Source organism: Camellia sinensis, chromosome 1 (assembly GCF_055761805.1).
Source record: "Camellia sinensis isolate YWXY chromosome 1, ASM5576180v1, whole genome shotgun sequence".
NCBI classification, from domain to species: Eukaryota; Viridiplantae; Streptophyta; class Magnoliopsida; order Ericales; family Theaceae; genus Camellia; species Camellia sinensis.
The window spans coordinates 81,905,144-81,917,556 of NC_138961.1; the positions used below are offsets into that span (position 1 = coordinate 81,905,144).

The 12,413-nt window shown below is 36.5% G+C and overlaps 1 protein-coding gene across 1 annotated transcript; it reads right to left on the minus strand.

The window, feature by feature from the left end:
- Positions 1 to 241: 241 nt before the first annotated feature.
- LOC114314548 (uncharacterized) lies at positions 242 to 12,213 on the minus strand. Its single transcript, XM_082899404.1, has 11 exons — positions 12,200 to 12,213; positions 11,778 to 11,826; positions 11,471 to 11,553; positions 11,186 to 11,243; positions 10,509 to 10,565; positions 10,220 to 10,423; positions 9,527 to 9,609; positions 9,037 to 9,178; positions 8,909 to 8,938; positions 8,405 to 8,634; positions 242 to 422 (listed from the first exon to the last, which is right to left on the minus strand). Exons 1-10 carry the CDS (start codon positions 12,211 to 12,213, stop codon positions 8,620 to 8,622), a joined length of 735 nt encoding a protein of 244 aa, XP_082755530.1. The 3' UTR covers positions 242 to 422; positions 8,405 to 8,619.
- Positions 12,214 to 12,413: the final 200 nt, after the last annotated feature.

The following is a 12,413-nucleotide window of genomic DNA, read 5'->3' on the forward strand; positions in this document are numbered from 1 at the left end:
ATGTATTTTTTGCGACCAAAACTCTTGGTCGGCAATTGTTATTTTTTGCAAAAAAAAATAATTTATTTGTCACGACTACTAAATTGGTCGCCAAAGCAAGAAAACGATACACCTGTAATTCCTAATAATTCATTCAATCCATAATAAACCTATAATTTTAAAGCATCATTCAAATTAACTGAATCATTAACATTCGACACAATAAATAATTCATTAACATTCGACACAATACAACTATTCTAAGTTTTCATTCACAAGTCACATCCATCTAGCATAACAAATTGAAACAATACATAATTCATATTTACAGCATCAGGAAAATTGCTTAATCCACTAAGTTGCCTTGATAGCCAATCAAAAAGATCCTTGCGCCCTTCCGTGCCAAGCTTCACATCCATCAAAGCAGTAGTGATGTAAGGCACCTAATAAAGAAACAAAATTGGAAAATTTATCAAAGAAGCATGATAGTGGCAGCAACACTGGATTGCAAACCCGTATCTTTGCAAAAATCAATTAAATCCTATAAACATATACATCGAATTGAGACAACTAGCTAGGGGTGGGCGCGGATCGATTGCGGCCACGGAACCTCTAATCCGCCGTCCGTCCGCCAGATTGGCGGATTGGAGAAAATCAATCCGCATCCGTCCGCCAATCCGGCGGATGCGGATTGAGCGGATGAGCGGATTGGCGGATAGATACGAATCGGTTTGGCGGTTTAAAAGTTTACAAATTTTCGACATAATTTAATTGTGTGCGCACTTCCTTAAAAAAAAAAAAAAAAACAGGGCATAATTCAAGTTTGCATAATTTAATATTCAAGTGGGATAATTCAAGCGTGCATAATTCTGGTAGTGGCATAATTCAAGTGTGCTGTGCATAATTCCAGTGGGCATTTCTTAAACAACTTGGGCAATGCAAAAATAACCATGTGATGAATTGTTGCACCGAATTCTTGTTGGAAATGGTTATTTTTCCTCAAGTTTGGTCTATTTTTTAGGTGGGCCCCGAGTGTCGATTTACTCGGGTCAAAGTGGTAACGCGTTCTATGCCGCGTTATGATTCACGTGGTATATTTGGTTGCTCAAAACCATTACCGAGTGAATGGGAAATTGAAGCCAAAGTGTGCTCCATGGAAATGGAGTTTTGGTGGAAATTCCTTAAGGTTGTAAATTGGCTTGTCCCACATTGATTTGGTGGGAGGTTTTGAAAGGGTTTATAAAGCTTAGGGTGAGATACTTGGGGTGTGCCCCAAGGGGTACCCAAGTGTTTTAGAGGGAGAGGTTATGGGCAAAATGGGCTAGACCCATTGGACCCAAAAATCACCACACACGCGCGCGCCGCCGCCGTCCGGCCGGGCTTGGTTGGGCTTCTAATCTTTTTGGGCCAAAAACATTTGAATTTAATTTTATTTTTTATTAAAATAAAATCCATAATTCAAATTAAATTGGTTTGGATTATTTGTTCATCCAAACAGGGCCCTTCCCGGTTTCAAACAGAAATAAACTGTTTTGGAATTAATGCACACCCAAACAGGGCCCTTCCCGTTTTACTATCTGTTTGAATTAATTCAAATCTGTTTGAATTCAAAACCCAACAGGTATGATACATGTTCAATTCAAAACCAAGAGTTACATACCTGTTTATTTCAAATCCAAGAGCCACCTTCACATCTATAAATAGGACCACCCTCATTTGATATTTTGAATTCAGAAATTTCGTATTTCACTTCTGTTTTCTATTCTTCATCTTGCTGTATTTTATTTTTCAAGTTTTAGTAACAAGGAAAATAAAATTATTTTGTTGTTATAATTATTTTCTGGTTTTAGTCACTAGAAAATTAATTTGTGTTTTAATATTTTCTGATTTTTGTAAATCAAAGATTATGGCTACTACAATTGAAACTGCATCTGGCAGTGGTACTCCTATTGTTACACCTACATCGGTCCCTATCCAAAACCATGTTCATCATGGAGAAAAACCGGAAAAATTTAATGGTACCGAGTTTAAGAGATGGCAGCAGAAGATGCTGTTCTACCTTACAACTCTTAATTGGGCCCGGTTTCTCCATGAAGAGGCTCCAGCACTTAAAGAGGGTGAAAGTGATCGGCAAGTTGTTGCCGCTGTAGATGCTTGGAAACATTCAGATTTCCTGTGCAGAAACTACATCCTAAATGGCCTTGACAATATGCTGTATAATGTATACAGTCCTCTGAAAACAGCAAAAGAATTGTGGGATTCTTTGGAGAAGAAATACAAGACAGAAGATGCCGGCACGAAGAAATTTGTCATCGGTAAATTTCTGGACTTTGTTATGGTAGACTCCCAAACGGTAATATCTCAAGTTCAAAGTTTTCAAATAATTTTGCATGATATTCATTCAGAAGGTATGTCTCTTAGCGAGTCATTCCAAGTCGCTGCTTTAGTGGAAAAGTTACCACCGGCTTGGAAAGATTTCAAAAATTATTTAAAACATAAACGCAAAGAGATGACTATGGATGAATTGATTGTAAGATTAAGAATTGAAGAAGATAACCGAAAGGCTGAAAAGAGGAATGGGAAAAATCCCATTGAGTCCAAGGCAAATGTGGTTGAACAAGTTCATAAACCACATAACAAAAAGAGAAAGTTTACTGGAGATGGTCCTAAACAAGGCGATAGTAGCAAGAAGTTCAAAGGAAAATGCTATAACTGTGGCAAAACTGGACATCGAGCTTCTGACTGCCGCCGCCCTAAAAAGAATCATGGAAGTACAAGTAAGAAGACCACCAATCAGGCCAATGTAACAGAATTGGATTACATCTCTGACGGAGTGAATGACATCAACCTCTCTGCTGTGGTGTCTGAGGCTAACTTGGTTGGAAATCCCAAAGAGTGGTGGGTTGACACTGGAGCAACTCGTCACATATGTGCGGACAAGAAGATGTTCACTACTTACAATGAGGCTGCAAATGGTGAACAACTTTTCATGGGAAATTCTTCTACTTCTGCTGTGGCTGGACAAGGGAAAGTAATCTTGAAGATGACATCAGGGAAAGAACTGACCCTCAACAACGTACTACATGTACCTGACATCTGGAAGAATTTAGTTTCTGGGTCTTTGTTAAGTAAAAATGGTTTTAGGCTTGTATTTGAGTCTGATAAGTTTGTATTAACAAAGAGTGGTATGTATGTTGGTAAGGGATACATGAGTGATGGTCTCTTTAAGTTAAATGTAATGACAGTTGTACCGAAAGTTGCTATGAATAAGAATAACACATCTTTTGTTTATATTCTTGAGTCAAATTTATGGCATGGTAGATTAGGACATGTGAATTTTGATACTTTACGTAGATTAATTGGTTTAGATTATATACCAAAGTTTGAAATTAATCCTAATCATAAATGTGAAATTTGTGTAGAAGCGAAACTAACTAAGGCTCCATTTAAATCGGTTGAAAGAAAAACCGAACCTCTAGAATTAATTCACACTGATGTATGTGATTTAAAGTTTATTCAAACTAGAGGTGGCAAAAAGTATTTCATAACATTTATCGATGATTGCACAAGATATTGTTATGTTTATTTACTTAGAAGTAAAGATGAAGCCTTAGAAATGTTTAAACTCTACAAAACAGAAGTTGAAAATCAACTTGGTAAAACCATTAAAATGGTTAGAAGTGATAGGGGTGGTGAATATGATGCACCATTAAATGAATTTTGTGCACAACATGGCATTATTCACCAAACTACAGCCCCTTATTCTCCACAGCAAAATGGCATTGCTGAAAGGAAGAATAGAACCCTAAAAGAAATGATGAATGCCATGTTACTAAGTTCAGGCTTACCACAGAACTTGTGGGGGCAAGCAATATTGTCTGCTAATTATGTTCTTAATAGAATACCTCACAAGAAAACCAAAAGCATTCCTTATGAATTGTGGAAAGGTCGACCACCTTCCTACAAATACTTAAAAGTGTGGGGGTGTTTGGCAAAAGTTGAAGTACCTGTTCCTAAAAAGACTAAAATTGGACCAAAAACAGTAGATTGTGTGTTTATTGGTTATGCTCAGAATAGTAGTGCATATCGGTTTCTGACTTATAAATCAGATATACCTGATATAAATGTGAACACTATTATAGAGTCAAGGAATGCTGTGTTTTTTGAACATGTCTTTCCTTACAAGAAAGGACAGGAATTAAGTTCACAGAAAAGAACTTATGATTGTACACAAAGTCAAGAGACTACTGACAATCAAACACAAGAGACTAGTAATAGTCTCGACCAACAGGATTTAACTAATGATGAACCAAGACGAAGTAAAAGAGCGAGAACATCAAAATCCTTTGGTCCAGATTTTCTGACATACTTGTTAGAAAATGAACCTCAAAACTTTAAGGCAGCAATGACAGGTCCTGAAGCACCTTTGTGGAAAGAGGCTGTTAATAATGAAATTGAATCCATTATGCAAAATCATACTTGGGAATTGGTGGATCTTCCACCAGGTTCTAAACCTCTTGGATATAAATGGATATTCAAGAGAAAAATGAAAGCAGATGGTTCAATTGACAAGTATAAAGCAAGACTTGTTGTTAAAGGTTACAGACAAAAGGAAGGTCTGGATTATTTTGACACATATTCCCCTGTGACAAGAATAACATCCATTCGCATGCTTATTGCTATAGCAGCGTTGTTTAATTTAGAAATACATCAAATGGATGTTAAGACAGCTTTCTTAAACGGTGATCTAAATGAAGAGATCTATATGGAACAACCCGAAGGGTTTGTAGTATCAGGGCAAGAAAAGAAAGTTTGTCGACTTGTAAAATCCCTTTATGGATTAAAACAAGCACCTAAGCAATGGCATGAAAAATTTGATCATGCAATGCTTACTAATGGGTTTAAGATAAACGAATGTGACAAATGCGTCTATGTTAAGAACACTGACCAAGGATATGTCATAGTTTGTCTTTATGTGGATGACATGCTTATCATTGGAAGCAGTCAAAACATGATCAAATCAACTAAGCAGATGCTTAACAAAAGATTTGATATGAAAGATATGGGGGTCGCAGATGTTATATTAGGAATGAAAATTACTAAAACATCTAACGGATATGCATTATCTCAATCTCATTATATTGAGAAAATTCTTGATAAATTTATCAAGGATGATTTGAATTTAGCTAGAACACCTGTAGACATCAGTCTTTATTTATCGAAAAATAAAGGTGATGCAGTGTCTCAGTTAAAATACTCCCAAATCATTGGAAGCCTAATGTACCTAATGAATTGTACTCGTCCTGATATAGCTTATGCTATAAGTAAATTGAGTAGGTACACTAGTAACCCTGGAGAAGACCATTGGAAAGCAATCATTCGAGTTCTTAGATATCTAAGATTTACTCGTGATCATGGTTTGAACTTTACTCGATATCCAGCAGTACTCGAAGGCTATTGTGATGCCAATTGGATATCGGATACTAAAGATTCAAAATCCACTAGTGGATATGTCTTTACTCTAGGAGGCGCTGCTGTTTCTTGGAAGTCCACGAAACAAACTTGCATCGCACGATCCACAATGGAATCCGAGTTCATTGCTTTAGACAAAGCAGGTGAAGAAGCAGAATGGCTTCGTCACTTCTTAGAAGACATTCCAATGTGGCCAAAACCTGTGCCGGCTATTTGCATTCATTGTGATAGTCAATCTGCAATAGGCAGGGCACAGAATCATATGTATAATGGTAAATCACGACATATTCGTCGTCGACATAATACCGTAAGGCAATTGTTGTCAAACGGAATAATCTCAATAGATTATATAAAATCTAAAGAGAATATTGCGGATCCGTTAACAAAAGGTTTGACAAAAGAGCTAGTATATAGTTCATCGAAGGGGATGGGATTAAAGCCTATTACATAAGAGTCGTCATAATGGTAACCCTACTTATATGACTGGAGATCCCAAGAACTAAGTTCAAAGGGACAACTAAGTTATGTATGGCTCGCCAGAAATCACCAAGGGATTAAAATTCCTACCCATTCCTATGGTGAGAGTGATATCTGCAACATATGTTGTCTGCAGGGGTATAAGGATAAGCTTTGCTTTTAATGATTACTTATATCTTAATTAAGGCATAAAATCAAGACGAGTATAAAGAGATACTCACAATAAGAATCACCTATATGAGTATTGAACTGGGGCCGGTTCTATGAGAATGCAAAGGCTAAATTCTCTAGAAACACTTATGAAAACCAGGCGCGTTCAAGGCCAAAATGAACACAACAGTGAGAACCACGATGTGTTAGAAGATATTTTGTGTGAAATCTGTTGTCTTGGCTTACACAAACGGCTGAACAATTCAAGGCATCGCGTCCATTGGTTAGCCAGTAAGTCCGATAGGTTATCACTAGGGAAGGTTCAAAGCCGAAAACTACCTATCCTGATGCAAGATATTTTCGACTTATACTCTTTCGTTAAGTCTGCATATTGTTGCATTTCCGTTGTCATCAAATTCCATTCATGTGGGGGATTGTTGGAAATGGTTATTTTTCCTCAAGTTTGGTCTATTTTTTAGGTGGGCCCCGAGTGTCGATTTACTCGGGTCAAAGTGGTAACGCGTTCTATGCCGCGTTATGATTCACGTGGTATATTTGGTTGCTCAAAACCATTACCGAGTGAATGGGAAATTGAAGCCAAAGTGTGCTCCATGGAAATGGAGTTTTGGTGGAAATTCCTTAAGGTTGTAAATTGGCTTGTCCCACATTGATTTGGTGGGAGGTTTTGAAAGGGTTTATAAAGCTTAGGGTGAGATACTTGGGGTGTGCCCCAAGGGGTACCCAAGTGTTTTAGAGGGAGAGGTTATGGGCAAAATGGGCTAGACCCATTGGACCCAAAAATCACCACACACGCGTGCGCCGCCGCCGCCGTCCGTCCGTCCGGTCGGTCGGGCGGGCTGGGCTGGGCCTGGGCTTGGGCGCGGGTGCGTGGTGTGTGGTTGGGTTGGGCTTCTAATCTTTTTGGGCCAAAAACATTTGAATTTAATTTTATTTTTTATTAAAATAAAATCCATAATTCAAATTAAATTGGTTTGGATTATTTGTTCATCCAAACAGGGCCCTTCCCGGTTTCAAACAGAAATAAACTGTTTTGGAATTAATGCACACCCAAACAGGGCCCTTCCCGTTTTACTATCTGTTTGAATTAATTCAAATCTGTTTGAATTCAAAACCCAACAGGTATGATACCTGTTCAATTCAAAACCAAGAGTTACATACCTGTTTATTTCAAATCCAAGAGCCACCTTCACATCTATAAATAGGACCACCCTCATTTGATATTTTGAATTCAGAAATTTCGTATTTCACTTCTGTTTTCTATTCTTCATCTTGCTGCATTTTATTTTCAAAAGAAAGAGTGTAAACACTTAGTGTGTTCGTAAGGCAAACAATTAGTAGTGCTGCTATTGTTTGTGGAAGATCATTTCATCCTGGGAGATAGACGTCCGAATTCTGAAAGCACCGTGGAGAGGACGAATCTGTCTTAAGGAGACAGTGTTAAACACTGGACTTGATCAGAAAAATAATTCGAAGAAATTAAATCAAGTAAGTTATTTAATTACTTTCAGTGTTGTTTTTTATTTGTTTATTTATTCAGATTTTAATTTTGTTTTTGTAACAAAATAAAATCTGTTTTATTTTTATTTATTTATTTTATTTCGAGTTTGATTTTTGTAATCAAACATATTCTCTCCTTTTTCTTTATTTCTTTTATTCTTGTTGTTGTTTTGTACACAACAGAATTAAATCCTTTTAAATACGGTGAAGATTGTCCAACAATTCCATCCCAATAGCAGCCAGAAATCCAAAAAAACTTGGTCAAATGAATTTCATCCCAACAGCAGCCAGAAATGAATTGTTAAACAACTTGGTCAAATGAATTTTTGCATAAGGATTCAGGAATACAGACGTGAGAAACCAACAGCAGCCACAAATCCAAGAAAAAAAACAAAAAAAGAGGAACAGCTTTCTAGATCTCAGCCTCTTAACAGATTTCATTTGACCAAGAATTATTATTTCAAGGATTACCACTTCTGAATAATCAAGAACATTTGATATTTCGGTTAAAGAACTGGGACATCTAAAGCTTGCTCCCAAGTGACCCCAAAACTAGTATGCAGGCTGAAAACTTGATGCTAAATAAGACCTAAGATTTCTAGTTTCGGAAAGCAGTTAACACATAGTAGGAATGCAACTATGTATTCCAGAGGTGGGAAGGGATTCACATCTTTACATTGTGAGCAGGGATGTATTCTTGATTGTATTAATCAAAGCAAGAAAGAACACATATTGGAGCCTCTCATATGCAGATATCATTCAACAATAATATAACTATTAACAATTTAGGCATAAGAATGGAACTTACAGTCATTATTCGTTTGCGCTGCTACAAGTAAAATTTGGACAGAAACAACCAGCAAACAGATCTGAATTCTTGAACCCATTATTCAAGAAAGAACCACAGAGATTCTTGAGCTCACTGAATTACAATGAAAACACTTCGCAACCACTCAATTCATTCCTTCAGTTCCTATTGTTCACTATAACTCTTCAATATAAGAAAGTTCTTCACGACTGTAATCAACATATGCATAGCTGCAATTAGAAACAATATGAAAGCACATGGATACACAAATTATTTGTTCAAGTAATTACAATACAACAATTGCAATCTAATTTTTCCTTCATAGAAAATAAATAAAACAGAATAAACAGCTGAAAGAGTTCTTATGCAAAGTATGCTGCCTCCAATTCAATAATGCAGATTCATATTAACCAGCCTTCAGTTTCTTTTCAATTGAATCAGAGGGAGAAAAGACCATAGATTTGAAAGGGTGGAGAAAAAAAAAAGAAAAGAAAAAACTATTACCTCATCAACTCGATCAAGAGCCCCATTGCCCTGCAACCAATGGCAAAGATAAATTTATACTATCTAAAGAGTCTGTCAACAAAAAGAAAGGCATTGTAAGAAAAACATACAATAGAGTCCACTAATACCTCCTCAGCATCCTCATTATCATATATCGAGTATCTAAATGCTTGGCTAAGATTATTTGCTAAAGCTGCTACATCAAAATCTCTGTCATGAAGATCATCCTCATCACTATCCCTTGTCCTATCTTGCAATGCAGTTGGGCGCCTGTACATCAAAAAGAAAGAAAATAAATAATTATCAGGAAGTAAAACAGGCCAACAAATATTGGGAGCAGGCTACAAAAGGGAACAAACACAGAAAATACAACAATGGTGGGGATTTTTTTAGTTTAGTAATGTGGGATATCAAAATTTTACTACTGAATCTTGCCAATAGCCATGTCCCCTTCCCTCTTATGCTACTTTTATGATAAAGTGCAATGAACCTCAAATATTTTGGATGCAAAAAGTAGCAACCAGATGGGCTGAGTTTCATCAGAGCAACAAGCATCATCCTGTACTGTGCACTGACATCCTAATCACACTATGCATTAAAACACAATCATAAGCATACCCGCAAGCCCATCTGTAGACATTTTCCACAATATTACGCTCCTGCAAAACAGTAGTTTGCCAATCATTCCATTCGCTATTTTCCTGGAAAGCACAAGTGAGATTTTATCTCAGTCGAGAGATGTGTCCTCCATTCAACAAAACAAACAAAAGTATACTTGCTCAGTTTAGCCAACATAAGAAAATTCAATCTCTCTATCATACCAATGTTAGATTCAAGATACAGGAGAACCACTTCAAGCAGGCTTTTACAAGAACCAATTGTAATGAAAAGAAGGAAATTGAGACCTTATGAAGTGAGTCATACTTAATTGACAATCAACAATAATCATTTGGATATTAATATACGCCTGTTATAGTCGCATTAGGAGGGAGTAAAAAATCAAGATGATGAACATATGAATTTTGTGATCATGTAGCTTACAGAAAATTGATGTCTTCCAGGGTCGTCAGTATCATCTAGATATGAAGATGTATCACACAATACGATCCAGATCTATGTCATTTCAATATGTATCCTTCTCACATATTGTAGGTACAACTACATTGCTAATACGGTGATCATGATCCTGATATAAAAACTTATTTTTCTATAAGTAGAACATACATGACTACCCAGAAATCATGATCCTGATCCTGATCCTGATCCATATAGTAATTTAATACTAAGAATAAATTAAACACAATCACCAACCTCTTGGTCAAGGCATTCAAATTTCCACACACTCTCACCCTCGTCCGTTATTTCATTCCACCACCTCAAACCAACCAAGATACGCCCGCTCACATTCTTGACTACCCAGAAATCAAGAGCAGCAAGAAGAACAGTGACCACAAAAATGATGACAAAGCTATCAACAAAGAGAGCTGAAAGTATGTAAAATGCCAAAGCTGCTGCCTGCCAAATCAACTAATTGTGATATTACAAAGAAAAATGGAATTACAATGTACACTAGTAAAAGACATAATTAAATAACCCACACCTTGAAGAGCACATGAAAGAAACATATTTGCGGGTTGGCATAGTTTTCCCCTGCATGCTGAGCACAGAAGTAAGGCAAAAATAAGCAATTAAAAAAATATCATAAAGTTCATACCCATTGCGAACAGAAGGGTCCAGGAGAGGTAATAAGAAAGCAACCATCTCCCCATTTAAATTATAAAATAAGAAAATCCATTCACAATAGATAGTTGTTATAGTCCATCGAAACAACCCACTTTAATGTAATGAAAAATCCAGTCCTTTGGACAGTGTAATTATTTTCTCAATACGAGTAAACAAAAAAAGCACCATTTTCCTTTAACTTGTCCCAAAAAAAAAAAAAAAAAAACATTTCCCTGTTTCCATCTCCTACACCACCATGCAAATCCAAAACCTAATTTATTGGCATGACAAGCTGATAGCCCATGCAAATGGAAAAGTAAATCTAAATATCCTTGGCTGAACTGCAATAAAGCAAGAGATGATCCACAAGTTCTTAATCAAAAAAATTTTGATCAAAAAAGAAAAGTTTGGTCAAGTTCCACCAATTCTTAATTACACTAACAAATAAAACATTTATTCAAAATCATCCAAATCATCTAGACATTTATCCACAACTCACTCAGCCCACATGGTACTCTCGGTAGCCAAACATCTAAATCAAGCCACCATCTAAACAGTGTAATCCACATTAGAAAAGAACCACGCATTTATATGAAAAAGACCAGAATCAAACCTATAAAATGATAATATAAAGAAGTGATGTAGAAATAAAACTCTCCAAAAGCCAAACATCATTAATTTGCCCAAGAATGTTATCAAAACAAATTGCATGACCATCTCTCACTTTGCCATTAGATTACTTGCAATATGAGGTTCCAGTACATATCCCACCCTCCTGACCACACAACACACTGACCACTCAGTTGTTATTATTAATTGCAATGGATTATATCTAGAAACTGATTGATGAACTTTTCACCCTCCACTCTCCTATAAAAGAATGTTGCAGAAAATGCCCATAGACTACCACCTAAAGTCACGGTCTACAAGTATAACAAGAATTTGAATAAAGAACATAAAGAAACATTACCTCAATTCCACCAACAAATATAAAGAAACATACACACATACACACATAAAGATGAGTAGATACACACATACATATATAAAGATGAAGAACTACCAGGTTTTTGTTGTTCGAGATGATTTTTTCTTTTCATTTTTGTTCATTCATTAAGGAGTAGATATTGGTTTTTAAAAAGATTACCTTAGAACAACGAAGTCGCATCCTGATTTTCAGAAACTGATGCAGTACCCTGAAATTCAGATTGAATAAAGAAAATGCAATGTAAACATTGAAATTATCACACAACCTAAATCAGTGAAATTAATTGAAATTCTAAAAAAAGCAGTATGAGATCCCAAGTCCAAGGAAAGATAATGAATTCCTTAACTAAGTCAAAATCCCAGAGGATATGTAATTACACAACTTTTCTGACAACAAATACATGTTTTTGAATTCAAATGCATAGAAAAGGATTACCTCAATTCCACTCTGTAATCGATTTACTTGACTGATTATTGACAATAATCAGTCTTTACCATTACCTCAAATTCCACCAACAAATATCGATTTACTTGAAGCATAGAGAAGCATAGAGAGAAAGAGAGAGAGAGGGAGAGAGGTACCGGAGAGCTCCCATGGGGGTTCGAAGCAGAGAGAGAAAGAGAAGACAGCGGCGTCAATGTAGAATTTGAGGAAGCTGATGATGATGACGGTGGCTGTGGTGGTGGAAACCCTAGCCTTCGGTGACCCAATCGAAGCACAGTGTCACGAATCACAATCGGAAACCCTACCTTGCGAGTGGGAGGATTGCGACTTGAAGACACTGAGAGAGAATGG